The 23,875-nt window shown below is 47.2% G+C and overlaps 1 protein-coding gene across 2 annotated transcripts in view; it reads right to left on the reverse strand.

Annotated features, from left to right (window-relative positions):
• The window catches only part of ALS2 (alsin Rho guanine nucleotide exchange factor ALS2), a 149,021-nt gene that overhangs the window by 51,680 nt on the left and 73,466 nt on the right, over nt 1-23,875 (reverse strand). For both annotated transcript variants that reach the window (XM_083154087.1, XM_083154088.1), the window contains exons 12-19: nt 19,404-19,469; nt 18,906-19,068; nt 17,193-17,324; nt 11,942-12,070; nt 10,650-10,720; nt 3,802-3,868; nt 3,263-3,462; nt 11-76 (exon numbers count right to left, since the gene is read on the reverse strand). In XM_083154087.1, the coding sequence (XP_083010213.1) occupies nt 11-76; nt 3,263-3,462; nt 3,802-3,868; nt 10,650-10,720; nt 11,942-12,070; nt 17,193-17,324; nt 18,906-19,068; nt 19,404-19,469 (894 nt within the window). The remainder of the gene's footprint in view (nt 1-10; nt 77-3,262; nt 3,463-3,801; nt 3,869-10,649; nt 10,721-11,941; nt 12,071-17,192; nt 17,325-18,905; nt 19,069-19,403; nt 19,470-23,875) is intronic.

The following is a 23,875-nucleotide window of genomic DNA, read 5'->3' on the forward strand; positions in this document are numbered from 1 at the left end:
TAGATTTTACCCATCCTCCAATCCGTTCCGAAAATCCCCAGTGTACATCCTTCCATCCGGCCAGCTCAGTACCCCTCTAGAAGAAGCACAGAGAGCTATCAGGAATAAACAGCGGTGATCTTACAGTGAACACACACAAGGAACCTATTTGAGCCTATTGAGAAACCTGCCTTATTTCTCTGCTTCTAGTGAATGCCTTTCATCTGTTGGAGACTAGCCAATGTTTTATTTGTACAGAGAACAATTCAGCACTCTCCTGATTCTATAAACAGCACATGGTATGTATATTCAACCAGAACCACAATAGAACAAAAGACAAAATGTACAACATAAAGGCGCCGTACAGTGTCCTCTGGATGGAGTCTGAAGTGTTAAGGCCCCCATACACTGTGCCGATTTGGTCCAAATCCGTCCGATTGCGACCAATCGGGCCGTTAAATCGGACCAAATCGGCTGTCCCTGACATGCCGTCGGGTCTGATGCGCGGTCCTGTGCGCATTAGACCTGTGTCGGGTGGTCGGACCTGCTGCCCGTCCGACTACCTGACTTTGGACCTCCCTCATGGCGGCGAGATGGGCGGCTCGCAAGGACGCATGCGATCCGTCACAACAAATTGTGACGGATCGCATGCGCCCCTGCCGCCCAGGAAGGTCCCAGGCGGCTCGCAGGGTACTGGGTGTCCATACACTGCTGCGAAACATTGCAGCAGTGTATGGGCACCTTTATCTGTACTCCAATTTTATGGGACACTTGCAATCATGAGGATGTTCAATACTGCCCCTATTGGAGACTGTGCGCAAAACTTATCCCAAAGCAGGAATACTGTACCTCTCCAGAAATACATTGCGATTGTCAAGGTCCAGGTGGCTCCACAACTGACCATAACTCGCTGCCCAAGAGACACTCACTTATCTGGTGGAGGCCAACTATGTGTGCACCATGCAACATAGGAAGTCTGAACTATCCACTTAAATCCTCAACTCCCCAGGATAAACAGCAGTTCTGAGATGATCGGCTACTCAGTTTTGTACACCTGGTATGAAGACTGCCAATATAGGCAAAATGGTACTCTTTACCTAGCGCGGCGCCCATCGCGGGCATCGAGGGGCGGCGGTACGCGTCCTCCGACCTTTTCATTCCCCCACTATCCACGTCGGCGTGGAGTTGAGAATAGAATAGTGTGGCGAGCACAGCGAGCCACCGAGCCCGAAGCGTGGCGAGCCCCGCGAGGGGACGCGGATACTTTCACAGGTAAACGCGTCCCTTCGCGGGCTTCACAGGTATCCGCGTCCGCTCGCTGCGCTCGCCACACTATTCTATTCTGAACTCCACGCCGACGTGGATAGTGGGGGTATGAAAAGGTCGGAGGACGCGTACCGCCGCCCCTCGCGGGCTCGCTGCGCTCGCCACGCTTCGGGTTCACGTTGATCGTGGGGTGGTGTTAACAATTGTGGGGGCCATTTCACACTTCAGGGGGACTATTTGGGCTCTGTGGCCCATTTAACATTGTTTTCTATGGAAAAATCGCGGGCATTGAGGCATTTAACAGTAAAATCGCGTCCAATCACACTTTTTACATTGATCCCTATGGGAAATCGCGGGCATTGCGTCACACCCGTTTTTTTAGTGCATGCGATGGCCGCGATTTTTTACCCCCGATGAGCGCGATGGACATCGTGGGCGCCGTTCTAGGTAAAGAGAACCGGCAAAATATACCTCTTGGTCAATGAGCTACAATGTCCCTCATTAGGTTTTTAGCAGAGACACAGTGGGAACCACATGTTCCACTTGGTCCTCAACGTCCAAGGTTTGACACATTAGCCAAATAAGGCCTGGGCGGCCTACTGAGAAGCAAATCCTCACAGCTCTGAGTCACCTGAACCTCTCCCTCCTCCACCGGACACTGCTCTGAATCAGACATTCCATGGACCACCACACGCAGAATACACAAGTAACTAACATGGCCTCACATAGGGCCTTATTCTAGTTCACTCTTTCTGACAAACTCCTCCTTAGATGGACAAAACCATGTTCACTGCAGGTGGGGCAGATGTAACATGTGCAGAGAGAATTAGATTTGGGTGAGTCATTTTGTTTCTGTGCAGGGTAAGTACTGGCTGCTTTATTTTTACACTGCAATATAGATCTCACTTTGAAGTAAAACCCCACCCAAATCTAATTCTCTCTGCACAAGTTACATCTGCCCCACCTGCACTGTCCATCTAAGAAGGATTTTGTCCAAAAGAGTGAACTAGAATAAGGCCCATAGTCTGCCCAGCAGAGAGGCCATTAAGACCATATTCTTCTGCATGGATGAACGGGTGTGGATCATTGGGTTGACCTAAAGATGGTCGACGGTCATTAGGTCGACACAGTTGGGTCAACATACTGCAAGGTCGACAGGGGTCTAGATCGACATGGGACAAGGTTGACATGACATTAGGCTGACACAAGCATTAGGTCGACAGTCAAAAGGTCGAAATGGGGTTTTTCACTGTTTTTTTTACCCGAATGTGGACATAGTCGACATGGACACTGGATTAAGGGCACCGCTTCGCTCGCAATGCTTCGGGAACACTGCCTCGCTGCGCTCGGCACACTATTTTTTTCTCCCGCCACGCCCTAGTGGATGGTAGGGCATAAAATACCGCCTGTCGGCACATGTCGGCTCAAAAAACAGTGAAAAACCCCATGTCGACCTTTTGACTGTTGACCTAGACCCATGTTGACCTAGACCCCTGTCGACCTTGCAGTATGTCGACTTAATGACGGTCGACCATCTTACCGAATCCTGGATGAACCTCGGGAGGCTAAGAAGCAAACTCTTGTTAATTCTGAGGTGATAGAGGGGTGTGGGATGCATGGCTAACTGATGAAATGGAGAGAGAACCTTGACAATCAGTTCCCCAATGGATAAGACAGAGCCCTGTGGCCCCTGAAGTCTCCCGAAGAATAAAGATTGCTTCCGCCATACTGACTGCAACCCTTCCAGATATGCACAGATTCCAATCCCCAACTACTGGGAGGGAGCCCGTCTTAATCACAGTGAGAGGGGGACGTGGGTCATTGTGCTGCCCACAGCTATCCCTCTCCCATGGGCACACACATTTATCTGCGCTCCTATTGGCTCCAGAGAGTTGATGGGAAATACGGGGAGGGCTTCGCTAACAGGTTACCACCAGTCTGTACACCTCATAGCTGGCAGTGTACCCCAGAAAGGATACAGACAATTAGAGAATTCTGTGTTTTAATCTATATATACCTTCCATGTGGTTTTCCAGTTAGCCAGCGACCCTCATATGTGGCATCTTTCAGTCGTGGATCCTTGTAGAAGGTGTACTTGGCACTGCGCGACAGAGGGGGATCCTGCCATACAATGCTCCCACTTGTGAGAGGCAAAGCTTCGTGCACTCCCCTTAGAGCCTGGTCCACTGCCTGGCTGATGGCTCGGAGCCACTTGGTCTGCAGCACAAAGCAATAAACAACCTGTTACAGAACGCATTGTACTACAACCAAATAGACCGCAGGAGAGCAGACATTAGTGCTACGTGACAGCTCCCATCTGTGTGACTGCACCTGTGCATGCGCCAATCATCAAAGTGACATGAAGCATAGTATTTTAGGACATTACAGTCCCATCTAGAATGCGGCAATGTGCTGTGTAATAGCATTAGTACATTGATAAGCACAAGTCAAATGTGTCATAGGGATAAATGAGAAATGTGTATGTGTTCTTATTTACTAAACGTAATTATACGCGAGTGTTTGGGATTTCAGCAGACTCCCCTAGTACTGGATTACCTTCTCCTGTGGTGACAATGCCACCAATGTCAGCTGCTCCTCTGGGGAGGTGATCTTTAAGCCATTCCTGGAAGAGACACACAGCAACCACCTTATCATCAGACACATCAGTAGTGTTCAAACCGTTGGCAATCCCATACATCCCAGAACACAAATAAAAAGATGGCCAACACTGTGTAATATGAGCATCCGCATACCCACAGAAATAGCACATACTTGGCCCAACTTAAGATTTTTCTTAATTTCTCATATACATGTTTTCCCTCCTGGTCTGCGGACACCTTTTAGTTACCCTTCCGCAGCACCAGAGACACGTTGGGGGGGGGGGGGGATCCATTTACCCCCCATAAAACAATAGAAGCGAAATGTACAGTAAGTGAGCGCCCACCAGTGCACAGTGCTGTTCTCTGTCCCCAGACAGTCTATATGTACAATATATTTATTTATTATTATTTATTAACAGTTTCTTATATAGCGCAGCATATTCTGTTGCGCTTTACAATAGCAGACAGTGATACAACAAAACAGGGTATTTACAGACAGTCAAAATGTAGGAGGGCCCTGCTCGCAAGCTTACAATCTATACAGTATATGATGACTGGGTACAAGGCAAAGGACTGTAGGAAGTCTATATGTACAATATACTGTATGATGACTGGATACAGGGCAAAGTACTGTAGGAAGTCTATATGTACAGTACATGATGACTGGGTACAAGGCAAAGGACTGTAGGAAGTCTATATGTACAGTACATGATGACTGGGTACAAGGCAAAGGACTGTAGGAAGTCTTTATGTACAGTACATGATGACCGGGTACAAGGCAAAGGACTGTAGGAAGTCTATATGTGCAGTATATGATGACCGGGTACAAGGCAAAGAACTGTAGGAAGTCTATAGGTACAATATATGATGACCGGGTACAAGGCAAAGTACTGTAGGAAGTCTATATGTACAGTATATGATGACTGGATACAAGGCAAATGACTGTAGGAAGTCTATATGTACAGTATATGATGACTGGGTACAAAGCAAAGGACTGTAGGAAGTCTATATGTACAATATATGATGACCGGGTACAAGGCAAAGTACTGTAGGAAGTCTATATGTACAGTATATGATGACTGGGTACAAGGCAAAGGACTGTAGGAAGTCTATATGTACAATATACTGTATGATGACTGGATACAGGGCAAAGTACTGTAGGAAGTCTATATGTACAGTATATGATGACTGGGTACAAGGCAAAGGACTGTAGGAAGTCTATATGTACAGTATATGATGACTGGGTACAAGGCAAAGTACTGTTGGAAGTCTATATGTACAGTATATGATGACTGGGTACAAGGCAAAGTACTGTAGGAAGTCTATATATACAGTATATGATGATTGGGTACAAGGCAAAGGACTGTAGGAAGTCTATATGTACAATATACTGTATGATGACTGGATACAGGGCAAAGTACTGTAGGAAGTCTATATGTACAGTATATGATGACTGGGTACAAGGCAAAGGACTGTAGGAAGTCTATATGTACAGTATATGATGACTGGGTACAAGGCAAAGTACTGTTGGAAGTCTATATGTACAGTATATGATGACCGGGTACAAGGCAAAGTACTGTAGGAAGTCTATATGTACAATATATGATGACCGGGTACAAGGCAAAGTACTGTAGGAAGTCTATATGTACAATATGTGATGACTGGGTACAAGGCAAAGTACTGTAGGAAGTCTATATGTACAGTATATGATGATTGGGTACAAGGCAAAGGACTGTAGGAAGTCTATATGTACAGTATATGATGACCGGGTACAAGGCAAAGTACTGTAGGAAGTCTATATGTATAATATATGATGACCGGATACAAGGCAAAGGACTGTAGGAGTCTATATGTACAGTATATGATGACTGGGTACAAGGCAAAGGACTGTAGGAAGTCTATATGTACAGTATATGATGATTGGGTACAAGGCAAAGGACTGTAGGAAGTCTATATGTACAGTATATGATGATTGGGTACAAGGCAAAGTACTGTAGGAAGTCTATATGTACAGTATATGATGACTGGGTACAAGGCAAAGGACTGTAGGAAGTCTATATGTACAGTATATGATGACTGGGTACAAGGCAAAGTACTGTTGGAAGTCTATATGTACAGTATATGATGACTGGGTACAAGGCAAAGTACTGTAGGAAGTCTATATATACAGTATATGATGATTGGGTACAAGGCAAAGGACTGTAGGAAGTCTATATGTACAATATACTGTATGATGACTGGATACAGGGCAAAGTACTGTAGGAAGTCTATATGTACAGTATATGATGACTGGGTACAAGGCAAAGGACTGTAGGAAGTCTATATGTACAGTATATGATGACTGGGTACAAGGCAAAGTACTGTTGGAAGTCTATATGTACAGTATATGATGACCGGGTACAAGGCAAAGTACTGTAGGAAGTCTATATGTACAATATATGATGACCGGGTACAAGGCAAAGTACTGTAGGAAGTCTATATGTACAATATGTGATGACTGGGTACAAGGCAAAGTACTGTAGGAAGTCTATATGTACAGTATATGATGATTGGGTACAAGGCAAAGGACTGTAGGAAGTCTATATGTACAGTATATGATGACCGGGTACAAGGCAAAGTACTGTAGGAAGTCTATATGTATAATATATGATGACCGGATACAAGGCAAAGGACTGTAGGAGTCTATATGTACAGTATATGATGACTGGGTACAAGGCAAAGGACTGTAGGAAGTCTATATGTACAGTATATGATGATTGGGTACAAGGCAAAGGACTGTAGGAAGTCTATATGTACAGTATATGATGATTGGGTACAAGGCAAAGTACTGTAGGAAGTCTATATGTACAATATATGATGACCGGGTACAAGGCAAAGTACTGTAGGAAGTCTATATGTATAATATATGATGACCGGATACAAGGCAAAGGACTGTAGGAGTCTATATGTACAGTATATGATGACTGGGTACAAGGCAAATGACTGTAGGAAGTCTATATGTACAGTATATGATGACTGGGTACAAGGCAAAGGACTGTAGGAAGTCTATATGTACAGTATATGATGACTGGGTACAAGGCAAAGGACTGTAGGAAGTCTATATGTACAATATACTGTATGATGACTGGATACAGGGCAAAGTACTGTAGGAAGTCTATATGTACAGTATATGATGACCGGGTACAAGGAAAAGTACTGTAGGAAGTCTATATGTACAATATATGATGACCGGGTACAAGGCAAAGTACTGTAGGAAGTCTATATGTACAATATATGATGACTGGGTACAATGGAAAGTACTGTAGGAAGTCTATATGTACAGTATATGATGATTGGGTACAAGGCAAAGGACTGTAGGAAGTCTATATGTACAGTATATGATGACCGGGTACAAGGCAAAGTACTGTAGGAAGTCTATATGTATAATATATGATGACCGGATACAAGGCAAAGGACTATAGGAGTCTATATGTACAGTACATGATGACTGGGTACAAGGCAAAGGACTGTAGGAAGTCTATATGTACAGTATATGATGACTGGGTACAAGGCAAAGTACTGTTGGAAGTCTATATGTACAGTATATGATGACTGGGTACAAGGCAAAGTACTGTAGGAAGTCTATATATACAGTATATGATGATTGGGTACAAGGCAAAGGACTGTAGGAAGTCTATATGTACAATATACTGTATGATGACTGGATACAGGGCAAAGTACTGTAGGAAGTCTATATGTACAGTATATGATGACTGGGTACAAGGCAAAGGACTGTAGGAAGTCTATATGTACAGTATATGATGACTGGGTACAAGGCAAAGTACTGTTGGAAGTCTATATGTACAGTATATGATGACCGGGTACAAGGCAAAGTACTGTAGGAAGTCTATATGTACAATATATGATGACCGGGTACAAGGCAAAGTACTGTAGGAAGTCTATATGTACAATATATGATGACTGGGTACAAGGCAAAGTACTGTAGGAAGTCTATATGTACAGTATATGATGATTGGGTACAAGGCAAAGGACTGTAGGAAGTCTATATGTACAGTATATGATGACCGGGTACAAGGCAAAGTACTGTAGGAAGTCTATATGTATAATATATGATAACCGGATACAAGGCAAAGGACTGTAGGAGTCTATATGTACAGTATATGATGACTGGGTACAAGGCAAAGGACTGTAGGAAGTCTATATGTACAGTATATGATGATTGGGTACAAGGCAAAGGACTGTAGGAAGTCTATATGTACAGTATATGATGATTGGGTACAAGGCAAAGTACTGTAGGAAGTCTATATGTACAATATATGATGACCGGGTACAAGGCAAAGTACTGTAGGAAGTCTATATGTATAATATATGATGACCGGATACAAGGCAAAGGACTGAAGGAGTCTATATGTACAGTATATGATGACTGGGTACAAGGCAAAGGACTGTAGGAAGTCTATATGTACAGTATATGATGATTGGGTACAAGGCAAAGTACTGTAGGAAGTCTATATGTACAATATATGATGACCGGGTACAAGGCAAAGTACTGTAGGAAGTCTATATGTATAATATATGATGACCGGATACAAGGCAAAGGACTGTAGGAGTCTATATGTACAGTATATGATGACTGGGTACAAGGCAAAGTGTATATATAGGAAGTCTATATGTACAATATATGATGACTGGGTACAAGGCAAAGGACTGTAGGAAGTCTATATGTACAATATATGATGACCGGGTACAAGGCAAAGTACTGTAGGAAGTCTATATGTACAGTATATGATGACTGGATACAAGGCAAATGACTGTAGGAAGTCTATATGTACAGTATATGATGACTGGGTACAAGGCAAAGGACTGTAGGAAGTCTATATGTACAGTATACTGTATGATGACTGGATACAGGGCAAAGTACTGTAGGAAGTCTATATGTACAGTATATGATGACTGGGTACAAGGCTAAGGACTGTAGGAAGTCTATATGTACAGTATATGATGACTGGGTACAAGGCAAAGGACTGTAGGAAGTCTATATGTACAGTATATGATGATTGGGTACAAGGCAAAGTACTGTAGGAAGTCTATATGTACAATATATGATGACCGGGTACAAGGCAAAGTACTGTAGGAAGTCTATATGTATAATATATGATGACCGGATACAAGGCAAAGGACTGTAGGAGTCTATATGTACAGTATATGATGACTGGGTACAAGGCAAAGTGTATATATAGGAAGTCTATATGTACAATATATGATGACTGGGTACAAGGCAAAGGACTGTAGGAAGTCTATATGTACAATATATGATGACCGGGTACAAGGCAAAGTACTGTAGGAAGTCTATATGTACAGTATATGATGACTGGATACAAGGCAAATGACTGTAGGAAGTCTATATGTACAGTATATGATGACTGGGTACAAGGCAAAGGACTGTAGGAAGTCTATATGTACAGTATACTGTATGATGACTGGATACAGGGCAAAGTACTGTAGGAAGTCTATATGTACAGTATATGATGACTGGGTACAAGGCTAAGGACTGTAGGAAGTCTATATGTACAGTATATGATGACTGGGTACAAGGCAAAGTACTGTTGGAAGTCTATATGTACAGTATATGATGACCGGGTACAAGGCAAAGTACTGTAGGAAGTCTATATATACAGTATATGATGACCGGGTGGGTACAAGGCAAAGTACTGTAGGAAGTCTATATGTACAATATATGATGACTGGGTACAAGGCAAAGTACTGTAGGAAGTCTATATGTACAGTATATGATGACTGGGTACAAGGCAAAGTACTGTTGGAAGTCTATATGTACAGTATATGATGACCGGGTACAAGGCAAAGTACTGTAGGAAGTCTATATGTACAATATATGATGACCGGGTGGGTACAAGGCAAAGTACTGTAGGAAGTCTATATGTACAATATATGATGACTGGGTACAAGGCAAAGTACTGTAGGAAGTCTATATGTACAGTATATGATGATTGGGTACAAGGCAAAGGACTGTAGGAAGTCTATATGTACAGTATATGATTACTGGGTACAAATACAGACTGTCATAATTTCACATTCCCAGTGCCTTGGGGAATATTCATCAAGTAAAAGATCTCGATTTACCAATCCCACCTGAATCTGCGTATCCCTTTTTATTTCCCTGAGGGATCACAACTATTGTTGGCCACCAATCAGCAGTTGGGGTGGTATCAGGAAGTCGGGGAAACAGCAGGCCGATGTATGGGGGTATTAACACAATAACAGAAATATCTGCTTACTCAGGTAAAATGGTGTATGAAATGTATAGTATGTGAGCCACTGTCAGCACAGCCGTTACTATACCAGATACAACCACGCTGGAAGGCCGCCGTTGGCTACCTCTCATAAGAAGAAACATATTGAACCAGCTGTTCCATCTTTATAGGTCATAACGTGAAAAAAATGGGTCAGTTTATATTATTTTATTCTAGAGCAGGGATAGAACTAGCATACCCTCCAACATGACCCATTCCATTCGGTACACAATGCTCTGTTCCTGGACGTCCCTTGTAATGTATGATTGCCATCACCTGTGTTGAAACACCCTTCTCTTCAATTACCTAGTTCCACACAGGTGCTGGCAATCATACATTACCAGGGACGTCCAGGAACAGAGCATTGTGTACCGAATGGAATGGGTCATGTTGGAGGGTATGAACTAGAACATGGGAAATGCCCACATAACAGTCCTCAGAATACCCATTTACTGTGAGAAAAGGCAAACTTGCATCCAATAATTATACTCACACGCCAGCTACTTCCTCTGACACAGGCTCCACCCACAGCGTAGAAAGGGGGAAAATGTGGTGTGTAGAGAACTGTATAGAGAGTGGAGAAAACAGAGTAAGAGATGACTTCAGCCGTCACCTGAGGGCACATTACTTGCACACGGCATCTCCTCTCCCGCCCTCAGCAGTCACCTGAGGGCACATTACTAGCACACAGAGTCTCCTCTCCCGCCCTCAGCAGTCACATGAGGGCACATTACTAGCACACGGCGTCTCCTCTCCCGCCCCCTCAGCAGTCACCTGAGGGCACATTACTAGTACACGGCGTCTCCTCTCCCGCCCGCTCAGCAGAATGCAGTATTCCTTCTATGGAGATGACTGGTGCAGGCCAGATTTGTGTACATGTTGGTGGTAGATTTTATTTTAACTAAAGTTCAAACATTATAGACGGGGTTCTAAGGCATTAATAACTCTACATCACAGAACTAGGCCACCCAGTTCTGCTAACTTTTGTGATGTACCAGACTGAGGATTTAATACCCCTTCGCCACAGCCGCTGTAACCTGGATTGGGTTACAGCTCAGTGGAAAAGGGTTATGGTCGGCTATCTTGCAGGATTGGTTGTGGGAAGGACCTGGGTTAGGAGGCAATCTAAACGGGATATCTAGATACCTGCGGCTTGCACAGAATGTCAAACTACTGACATTCCTGCTGCCCCTGAACTGGGGGTGGGGCCAGTGACATCAGGGGGCGGAGACATAATCTGTCTTGAAGCTGCTGCTGAGAGGACGCTTGTGCTACTGCAACAGTGTGCAGTGTAAACAGCTCTGACCCAGGAATAACCTGGGTCAGAACCTGGGTCAGAACCGTGTTTACAAAGGGACGTTCCAGAATTTGGAGCATTGTTCTACAGCAGGTCAGACCTGGAATTTAGGTGTAAGGGGTGGAACGGACATGCACAACTTTCAGAATCATCCTCAGCTTTCATGAATTCTATGGGAAATAAATGTAAATAAAGTTCAGCCATTAATGCCGCCGTATTCACATTAAACCCGGGTTGCCCATTATACAGGGGGCGATCTGTGTTTAACCCTTCTTATAACCTGGATCAAATTGCCGGGTTGCGCGACCAGGGTTATAAAGTTTCTCACCGCACCTCGACCCAGCAACAACCCAGCAATAACCTGGGTCTGAGGTTCGATGTGAAAGGGGCATTAGTGCTAGGAAAGATGAAGGCGGATGATTACAGATTACCAGCACATGAATCTAGCAGGTGGCAGGGTAATATCTGGGCAGAAAGGAAAGTGTTACCTGGGCATGAACAAGGGCATCATTGAAAAGGATAAACCAGTTTACTGAGAAGCGGCCGGCATGCTGCAAACCCAGCCCCCGGTTGCTGCTCTCACAGATCAGACGTCGTTCTGGCTTCCTCAGAGAGTCCTGCAAGAGAACGGGGGATGGACATCACATATACTGTATATAGAAATTCTAGTACACATGTCCTAGCCTCGCATGCGATACCCTGGCAGCTGTCCATCGGTTCCATCACACCATTCTCTGCTCTGGGATATGATACATCCTTGCAGCTGCCTGGCCATCTCTGGATATGACGCACAGGACTGCGCATCGGATCGTAATTGGAAATAAATTACTTCCGATTTGACACTTTCACTAAATTTATTGGCCAGATGGGACAAAAAAATGTAGAAAAGGCCAAATCGCACCATGGTATGGCCCATAGCAGCTGCAAGCACTTCATACATCTCAATATTAAATGCACAATTTACTGACACTTAATAGTGCGGGGGAATGATAAAAAAATCATAGGAACAACATTTCCATCATGAGCACTAAGGTCCTGATTCTGGTTGGATCGCACCTGAAACGCCCTCCACCGCCCATCCGAACGTACACAGTTCCTAGGTCACCCATCAGGGGCACTGGTGCACTCATTACTCACTAACACATTTCCCAGGTAACCCAGCAGGAGCACAGGTGCAATCATTACTCACTGACACATTTCCCAGGTCACGCAGCAGGAGCACAGGTGCACTCATTACTCACTGACACATTTCCCAGGTCACGCAGCAGGAGCACAGGTGCACTCATTACTCACTAACACATTTCCCAGGTCACCCATCAGGGGCACAGGTTCACTCATTACTCACTGACACATTTCCCAGGTCACGCAGCAGGGGTACAGGTGCACTCATTACTCACTGACACATTTCCCAGGTCACGCAGCAGGGATACAGGTGCACTCATTACTCACTGACACATTTCCCAGGTCACGCAGCAGGGGTACAGGTGCACTCATTACTCACTGACACATTTCCCAGGTCACGCAGCAGGGGTACAGGTGCACTCATTACTCACTGACACATTTCCCAGGTCACCCAGCAGGGATACAGGTGCACTCATTACTCACTGACACATTTCCCAGGTCACCCAGCAGGGGCACAGGTGCACTCATTACTCACTCACATATTTCCCAGGTCACGCAGCAGGGGCACTGGTGCACTCATTACTCACTGACACATTTCCCAGGTGACCCAGCAGGTGCGCAGGTACACTCATTACTCACTGACACATACGCATTATTATGTACGCATTATTTACCAACACATTTTAAAAGATCTAAAAGTTGAAGCTATTTATTCCATGTGTGATTCTGTGTAGAGACCTGGAGAATATGAACTGTTTGGGGTATGGAGTTTGAGAACCTGCTGCAACATAACTCCAGGTCCAGGAAGGATTTTCGCCAGGAGAGGATCAGTGATTACATGAGGGGAGTGATCTCTCTCTGCCCACAATCACACAGTGAGTGCACCCTTACCTGCTCATGTACACAATTCTGTCACTAATCCCCACTTACAACTGGTATGCTGCCGATGTGTACCACTCTGCACGTGGGCAGGAAAAAGGTACCGAGCCGTGCCCATATAGTGCCGGTGTGTACCTCTCTGTACGTGGGCAGGAATAAGCTACCGAGCTGTGCCCATATGCTGCCGGTGGGTACCACTCTGCACGTGGGCAGGAATAAGCTACCGAGCCGTGCCCATATGCTGCCGATGTGTACCACTTTGCACCTGGGCAGGAATAAGCTACCGAGCCCTGCCCATATGCTGCCGGTGTGTACCTCTCTGCAGTGGGCAGGAATAAGCTACCGAGCTGTGCCCATTTGCTGCCAGTGTGTACCTCTCTGCAGTGGGCAGGAATAAGCTACCGAGCTGTGCCCAAATGCTGCCGATGTGTACCACTCTGCACGTGGGCAGGAATAAGCTACCGAGCTGTGCCCATATGCTGCCGGTGTGTACCTCTCTGCAGTGGGCAGGAATAAGCTACCGAGCCGTGCCCATATGCTGCCAGTGTGTACCACTCTGCACGTGGGCAGGAATAAGCTACCGAGCTGTGTCCATATGCTGCCGGTGTGTACCACTCTGTACGTGGGCAAGAATAAGCTACCGAGCTGTGTCCATATGCTGCCGATGTGTACCACTCTGCACGTGGGCGGGAATAAGATACTGAGCCATGGCCCATATACTGCCAGTGTGTACCTCTTTGTACGTGGGCAGGAATAAGCTACCGAGCTGTGCCCATATGCTGCCGGTGGGTACCACTCTGCACGTGGGCAGGAATAAGCTACCGAGCCGTGCCCATATGCTGCCGATGTGTACCACTTTGCACGTGGGCAGGAATAAGCTACGGAGCCCTGCCCATATGCTGCCGGTGTGTACCACTCTCCATGTGGGCAGGAAAAAGCTACCGAGCCGTGCCCACATGCTGCCGATGTGTACCACTCTGCACGTGGGCAGGAATAAGCTACCGAGCTGTGCCCATATGCTGCCTGTGTGTACCACTCTGCACGTGGGCGGGAATAAGCTACCGAGATGTGCCCATATGTTGCTGGTGTGTACCACTCTGCACGTGGGCAGGAATAAGCTACCGAGCTGTGCCCATATGCTGCCGGTGTGTACCACTCTGCACGTGGGCAGGAATAAGCTACCGAGCTGTGCCCATATGCTGCCGGTGTGTACCACTCTGTACGTGGGCAGGAATAATCTGCTGCACTATATTAGACACTGTAACGGAATCTGCTGCACTATTTAAGACACTGTAACAGAATCTGCTGCGCTATATAAGACACTGTAATGGAATCTGATGCGCTACATAAGACACTGTAACAGAATCTGCTGCGCTATATAAGAGACTGTAACGGAATCTGCTGCGCTATATAAGACACTGTAACGGAATCTGCTGAGCTATATAAGACACTGTAACAGAATCTGCTGAGCTATATAAGACACTGTAACGGAATCTGCTGCGCTATATAATACACTGTAACGGAATCTGCTGCGCTATATAAGACGCTGTAACGGAACCTGCTGCGCTATATAAGACACTGTAACGGAATCTGCTGCACTATATAAGACGCTGTAATGGAATCTGCTGCGCTATATAAGACCCTGTAACGGAATCTGCTGCGCTTTATAAGACGCTGTAACGGAATCTGCTGCGCTATATAAGACACTGTAACGGAATCTGCTGCGCTGTATAAGACACTGTAACGGAATCTGCTGCACTATATAAGACGCTGTAACGGAATCTGCTGCGCTATATAAGACGCTGTAACGGAATCTGCTGCGCTATATAAGACCCTGTAACGGAATCTGCTGCGCTATATAAGACACTGTAACGGAATCTGCTGCGCTATATAAGACACTGTAACGGAATCTGCTGCGCTATATAAGACCCTGTAAAGGAATCTGCTGTGCTATATAAGACCCTGTAACGGAATCTGCTGCGCTATATAAGACGCTGTAACGAAACCTGCTGCGATATATAAGACACTGTAACGGAATCTGCTGCGCTATATAAGACCCTGTAACGGAATCTGCTGCGCTATATAAGACCCTGTAACGGAATCTGCTGCGCTATATAAGACACTGTAACGGAATCTGCTGCGCTATATAAGACACTGTAACGGAATCGGTACTTGTGTATTATAGCGGCGCCCATCGCATCGCATACCATAAGGCATGCGATGGTATGCGATGCGACGCGATATTGTACAATGTCATACAATTTTAAAATTGTATGACATTGTGTATGGCATACAATACCATACAATGCGATGCGATTAAAAATTGTATAAGCACCCTAATGGGTGCTTACAATGTGAAATTCACCCCCATGCCAACCCCCCCCCCCCAACTATAAACGTGAACCCGAAGCGTGGCGAGCGCAACGCGTCCTCCCACCTTTTCATACTCCCACTATCCACGTCGGCGTGGAGTTGAGAATAGAAAGTGTGGCGAGCCTGAAGCGTGGCGAGCGCAGCGATCCCCGCGTGGGGACGCGGATACCTTCACAGGTATCGGCATCCCCTCGCGGGCTTCACAGGTATCCGCCTCCCCTCGTGGGGCTCGCCACGCTTCGGGCTCGGTGGCTCGCCACACTTTATATTCTCAACTCCACGCCGACGTGGATAGTGGGGGTATGAAAAGGTCGGGGGACGCGGGCTCGCTGCGCTCGCCATGCTTCTGGTTTACGTTTATAGTGGGGGGTGGCGTGGGGGTGCATTTAACATTGTAAGCACCCATTTGGGTGCTTAAAAGCACCCTTTAGGGTGCTTATACAATGTTTCATCGCATAGGGGGCAAAAATCGCGTCGCAACGCATGCTATCGGGTGCATGGCATGCGATAAAAACATTGCGCGATGTGCATCGGGGCGCCGCTATAATACACTACGGAATCTGCTGCGCTATATAAGACCCTGTAACGGAATCTGCTGCGCTATATAAGACACTGTAACGGATTCTGCTGCGCTATATAAAACACTGTAACGGAATCTGCTGCGCTATATAAGACACTGTAACAGAATCTTCTGCGCTATATAAGACGCTGTAACGGATTCTGCTGCGCTATATAAGACACTGTAACAGAATCTTCTGCACTATATAAGACACTGTAAATAAATAAATATGTCTAGTGGTGTCTCTGAGTCTCCGAAACCCTGCCATCTGCTGGCAGAGAGTGACACTACATCTTTCTCACACATGCACAAAACACAGAAGGTACTGTAACACGCCAGCTTTTGCTCTGAGCGGGCTTACTAGTGTGTATATATATATATATATATATATATACACACACACGTATATATACACACACACACACACACACACACACACACATACATACATACATACATACATACATACACACAGGGCTATTTTTCAGCAGGCTCCAGCAGGAACTGAGGCCCTTCTTCTAGTTCACTCTTTCTGACAAAATATTTCTTAGACGGACAAAACCATGTGCACTGCAAAACCCCACCCAAATCTAATTATCTCTGCACAAGTAACACCTGCCTCACCTGCAGTGCACATGGTTTTGTCCATCTAAGAACTATTTTGTCAGAATGAGTGAACTAGAATAAGGGCCTCAGTTCCTGCTGGAGCCTGCTGAAAAATAGCCCTGCATACACACACATTAATCACATAGATAGAGAGTAAGTGAAATATCTAAGTACAGAGTAGAAAAGGGTTGCAGGCCCACCGTCATCTTCCCTGGGAAGGTCTTCCAGAAGCCCAGGGTGTACTCCGCTTCCTTCTTCTTCCTACTCAGAGCCTGGCCCAGGGATTCGTAGCTGCTACTGGTGTCCTGCAGCTTCTTGTACTCTAGTGAGGACTAACACAGAGTGGAACATTTATTATTTCACAGTCGGACACCCAGAGAGAAATTCATTATTTACTTAAGAATAATGAAATTTACCCAAAATGAATTGTCTGTATCCAAATAATCAGGTAACACTAATGTTCTCACATGTGCAGGACCCTCCCTTCAAGTCCATAATCATTTTATCTACATTACAGGTGGGCAGGAAGGGTGCCGGACGGGGTCCCACGTAGGGTTACCACCTAGTCCCTTTAATTCCGGACACATGTTAATTACACAGGTTCTGTGGCAGTTTAAAATCAGGTGAAGTGGAGTCTTGAAGTCAGCCAGCCACAGAACCTGTGTAATTAATATGTGTCCGGAATTAAAGGGACTAGGTGGTAACCCTAGTCCCACGTCGGGATCCCGACAGGCATTTACCCGACGTCGGGATCCCGACTGTCAAACCACCGACAGCCGGGTTCCCGATGGCCACCTGCTATTTTTCCTCGTGGGGGTCCACGACCCCCATAGAGGGAGAATAGAATAGGTGGTGAGCGCTGCGAGACTGCAAGGGGCTTAGTTGCACTCAACGTGCTGTCTGGGTCCGGACAGTCGGGATCCAGACATCAGGCTAATGACTGTCGGGATCTCGACTGTCGGACCCCTGTACCACACCCGGCAGGAACTGGCTATAGATGAGCTGGCAGAGGCAGGCACAGCAAGGGCAATGCAGAGAAGCAGCCAACATGAAAGGTGTGCTTGATGTGGACTTCCTCTAGTACCCTCTGGAGGTTGGCTAGTTCTTCTGGGCTACAGTAGCCTCAGGCTTACTGCTGGCGATAACTGCATATCTGGAAGTATAACCAGGTAGGTAATGCTTGCCACAGGAAATAAACCAATATCTCTGGGCACTAAACATGGAAGCTAAATGTCCTGCTGCTGTTTAGTCTGCACCAGGGGCCTTATTCTGATCGGTGCGGCCGGATCCGAACATGCGGCCAGGACCGTGCGTGCGTAACCCCGCCTTCCATACGGATCGCCAACTCCGTCCGTACGCGGTAAGATGCTGGCCGAACGGACCGCACGTGTATTTTTCATGGAATACGCCTCCTCCATCTCAGGGAACCTCCCCCATCATTCGATGGTCGCAGACCATCGAATGCAGGACCGAGTGGTCCACCAGCTCCCGCAACCTCAGACCACACGGACATTTTTCCGTGCAAAAGCAGGGATCTGGGCGGGCAGCTGACATCTGGCGATGTCATATGTCCGCCCCCTACACGTGCGTCACGACTGCATTACCATACGTACGCCCAGCGTTTGCATGGGAACGCCCATGAAACGCGGGGCGTATGCATATGGTAATGAGCCCAAATAGCCCTTCACGCCCCTCTCCACCCCCTGTTCGGAGTGTTCACATTTCATGCGGGATTTGGCCGTACGCCCTGCTCGCACATGCGCAGGGACGCGTCTGTACATGCGCAGACACAAAACATCAGCGGCACGAAGGCGCGCGGATATTACCGCACCAACCAGAATAAGGGCCCATATCTTGTACCGTTCTCACATCTCACAACATAACTTATTATCTATTAAATAAAAGTAACTCACCACTTCAAAGCACATGGCCAGTTTGAGCAGGAGCCGGGCGTACTCATGCAGTCTACTGATTGGGGAAAAGAAGAGGGCACAGAGCATTTCCGGTAGGGTGGTGGCCTCATCGCTCACATGGCAGAGACCTTGGAACAATCTCTGGTTCTTACTGAAGAAATCCCTGAAATGAAATAGTTTGATTTGGTTTCTGGCAGCTGTGGACACTATAAGCACCGCAACACAGGATCAGCGGGGACAACAAATGCCCAATTCTGCAATAAAGTGTAATGGGCCCCATAAGCCATATAACGGTTCTGCTGTTAGATTGGATATTATTTGTTAAAGCAGATTCTACAAAGAAGCATTTTTAGTTTAATATGGACATGTCGGCCGTCTATCTACATAAACCTTATTGTGCGGGTCTCGCTTTATTTAGGAAATACAGTGCATGGACAACCCAAGTTTGCGACACACAGTGTATCATCACAATGTCACAATGTAGTGACAGTAACTTACATTGCGGGTTTGGAAAGGAGAGAAAATCCTCCCATCACGAGAAAGTTGGATAAAGAAGAGCAGTACCTGCAAGAAACAGAATACAAGTTATATTATATCATGTGAATATACCATTCTTACAGGCATCCACTGGGGTTGCCGACATCTTACAGGCATCCACTGGGGTTGCCGACATCTTACAAGCATCCGCTAGGGACGCCGACATCTTACAGGCATCCACTAGGGTCGCCGACATCTTACAGATGACCACTGAGGTCACCGACATCTTACAGGCGTCCGCTAGGGTCGCCGATATCTTACAGTCGTCCGCTAGGGTCCCGACATCTTACAGACGTCCACTGGGGTCGCCGACATCTTACAGGCATCCGCTAGGGTCGCCGACATCTTACAGACGTCCGCTAGGGTCGCCGACATCTTACAGGCGTCCGCTAGGGTCGCCGACATCTTACAGGCGTCCTCTAGGGTCGCCGACATCTTACAGGCATCCGCTAGGGTCACCGACATCTTACAGACGTCCACTAGGGTCGCCGACATTTACAGGCGTCCGCTAGGGTCACCAACATCTTACAGACGTCCACAAGGGTCGCCGACATCTTACAGGAGTCCGTTACGGTAACCGACATCTTACAGGAGTCCACTGGGGTTACCGACATCTTACAGGAGTCCACTAGGGTCAACGACATCTTACAGGCGTCCGCTAGGGTCCCCGACATCTTACAGACGTCCACTAGGGTCCCCGACATATTACAAGCGTCCGTTAGGGTCCCCGACATATTACAAGCGTCCACTAGGGTCGCCGACATCTTACAGGCGTCCACTAGGGTCCCCGACATATTACAAGCGTCCGTTAGGGTCCCCGACATATTACAAGCGTCCACTAGGGTCGCCGACATCTTACAGGCGTCCACTAGGGTCGAAGACATCTTACAGGCATCCACTTGGGCCCACGTCCACTAGGGTCGCCGACATCTTACAGGCATCCGCTTGGGCCCCCGACATCTTACAGACATAAACTGGGGTCCCCGACATATTACAAGCGTCCACTGGGGTCGCCGACATCTTACAGGCGTCCACTAGGGTCGCCGACATCTTACAGGCATCCGCTTGGGCCCGCGTCCACTAGGGTCGTCGACATCTTACAGGCGTCCACTAGGGTCGCCGACATCTTACAGGCATCCGCTTGGGCCCCCGACATCTTACAGACATAAACTAGGGTCGCCGACATCTTACAGACGTCCACTAGGGTCGCCGACATCTAACAGGCGTCCACTAGGGTCGCCGACATCTTACAGGCATCCGCTAGGGTCCCCGACATCTTACAGGCATCCGCTAGGGTCGCCGACATCTTACAGACGTCCACTGAGGTCGCCGACATCTTACAGACGTCCACTGGGGTCGCCGACATCTTACAGGCATCCGCTAGGGTCGCCGACCTCTTAGAGACGTCCACTAGGGTCGCCGACATCTTACAGGCATCCGCTAGGGTCCCCGACATCTTACAGACGTCCACTAGGGTCGGCGACATCTTACAGACGTCCACTAGGGTCGGCGACATCTTACAGACATCCACTAGGGTCGCCGACATCTTACAGACGTCCACTAGGGTCGGCGACATCTTACAGGCGTCCACTAGGGTCGCCAACATCTTACAGACGTCCACTAGGGTCGCCGACATCTTACAGACGTCCACTAGGGTCGCCGACATCTTACAGACGTCCACTAGGGTCGCCGACATCTTACAGACGTCCACTGGGGTCGCCGACATCTTACAGACGTCCACTAGGGTCGCCGACATCTAACAGGCGTCCACTAGGGTCGCAGACATCTTACAGGCATCCGCTAGGGTCCCCGACATCTTACAGACATCCGCTAGGGTCCCCGACATCTTACAGACATCCGCTAGGGTCCCCGACATCTTACAGACGTGCACTAGGGTCGCCGACATCTTATAGATGTCCACTGGGGTCGCAGACATCTTACAGACGTCCACTAGGGTCGCCGACATCTTACAGACGTCCACTAGGGTCGCCGACATCTTACAGGTGTCCACTAGAGTCGCCGACATCTTACAGGCGTCCACTAGGGTCGCCGACATTTACAGGCGTCCACTAGGGTCACCAACATCTTACAGACGTCCACAAGGGTCGCCGACATCTTACAGGAGTCCGTTACGGTAACCGACATCTTACAGGAGTCCACTAGGGTTGCAGACATCTTACAGGTGTCCACTAGGGTCGCCGACATCTTACAGGCGTCTACTAGGGTCAACGACATCTTACAGGCGTCCGCTAGGGTCCCCGACATCTTACAGACGTCCACTAGGGTCCCCGACATATTACAAGCGTCCGCTAGGGTCCCCGACATATTACAGGTGTCCACAAGGGTCCCCGACATCTTGCAGGCGTCCACTAGGGTCGCCGACATCTTACAGGCGTCCACTAGGGTCGCCGACATCTTACAGGCATCCGCTTGGGCCCCCGACATCTTACAGGTGTCCACTAGGGTTGCCGACATCTTACAGAAGTAACCTAGGGTCGCTGAAATCTTACAGGGATCCATTAGGGTCGCAGACATCTTACAAGCATCCGCTAGGGTCACTGACATCTTACAGACATAAACTAGGGTCCCCGACATATTACAAGCGTCTGCTAGGGTCCCCGACATCATACAGGTGTCCGCTAGGGTCCCCGACATCATACAGGCATCCACTAGGGTCCCCGACATCATACAGGCGTCCACTAGGGTCGCCGACATCTTACAGGCATCCACTAGGGTCGCCGACATCTTACAGGTGTCCACTAGGGTCGCCGACATCTTACAGGCGTCCACTAGGGTCGCCGACATCTTACAGTCCCACTAAAGTAACCTACATCTTACAGGAGTACGCTATAGTAACCTACATCCTACAGGAGTACGCTATAGTAACCTACATCCTACAGGAGTACGCTATAGTAACCTACATCCTACAGGAGTACGCTATAGTAACCTACATCTTACAGGAGTATGCGATAGTAACCTACATCTTACAGGAACGCTATAGTAACCTACATCTTACAGGAGTGCGCTATAGTAACCTACATCTTACAGGAGTGCGCTATAGTAACCTACATCTTACAGGAGTCCGTTATAGTAACCTACATCTTACAGGAGTACTCTACAGTAACCTACATCTTACAGGAGTCCGCTATAGTAACCTACATCTTACAGGAACGCAATAGTAACCTACATCTTACAGGAGTCCGCTACAGTAACCTATATCCTACAGGAGTCCGCTATAATAACCTACATCCTACAGGAGTCCGCGATAGTAACCTACATCTTACAGGAGTGCGCTATAGTAACCTATATCTTACAGGAGTGCGCTATAGTAACCTAAATCTTACAGGAGTCTGCTACAGTAACCTACATCTTACAGGAACGTGATAGTATCCTACATCTTACAGGAGTCCACTATAGTAACCTACATCTTACAGGAGTCCGCTATAGTAACCTTCATCTTACAGGAACGCGATAGTAACCTACATCTTACAGGAGTGCGCTATAGTAACCTATATCTTACAGGAGTGCGCTATAGTAACCTAAATCTTACGGGAGTCTGCTACAGTAACCTACATCTTACAGGAACGTGATAGTATCCTACATCTTACAGGAGTCCACTATAGTAACCTACATCTTACAAGAGTACGTTATAGTAACCTACATCTTACAGGAACGCGATAGTAACCTACATCCTACAGGGAAGCGGTCATCTATTAGAATGAACTTAGGTCTACAGTCATTAGGTCGACCCCACTAGGTCGACTGGCAGGAAGGTCGGCCTGACTTAAGGTCGACATGGGCCAAGGTCGACATGACTTAAGGTCGAATTTGCATAAAGGTCGACATGAGGTAGGTCGACTGGTCATAAGGTCGACATGGGTTTTTCACTGTTTTTTGAGCCGACATGTGCCGACAGGCGGTATTTCATGCCCTACCATCCACTAGGGCGTGGTGGGAGAATAAAATAGTGTGCCGAGAGCAGCGAGGCACCGTGCCCGAAGCATTGCGAGCGAAGCGAGCGATGCGAGGGTCCGATTCTCATTGCCAACTGTGTCCATGTCGACTGTGTCGACATTCGGATAAAAAAAAGTGAAAAACCAATGTCGACCTTTTGACCAGTCGACCTTCCTCATGTCGACCTTTATGCAAATTCGACCTTAAGTCATGTCGACCTTGGCCCATGTCGACCTTAAGTCAGGTCGACCTTCCTGCCAGTCGACCTAGTGGGGTCGACCTAATGACTGTAGACCTAAGTTCATTCTGACAGATGTACCGATTCCATCCTACAGGAGTCCGCTATAATAACCTACATCCTACAGGAGTCCGCTATAGTAACCTACATCTTACAGGAACGCGATAGTAACCTACATCTTACAGGAACGCGATAGTAACCTACATCTTACAGGAACGCGATAGTAACCTAAATCTTACAG

Source organism: Crinia signifera, chromosome 7 (genome assembly GCF_055691185.1).
Source record: "Crinia signifera chromosome 7, ASM5569118v1, whole genome shotgun sequence".
Lineage (NCBI taxonomy): Eukaryota > Metazoa > Chordata > Amphibia > Anura > Myobatrachidae > Crinia > Crinia signifera.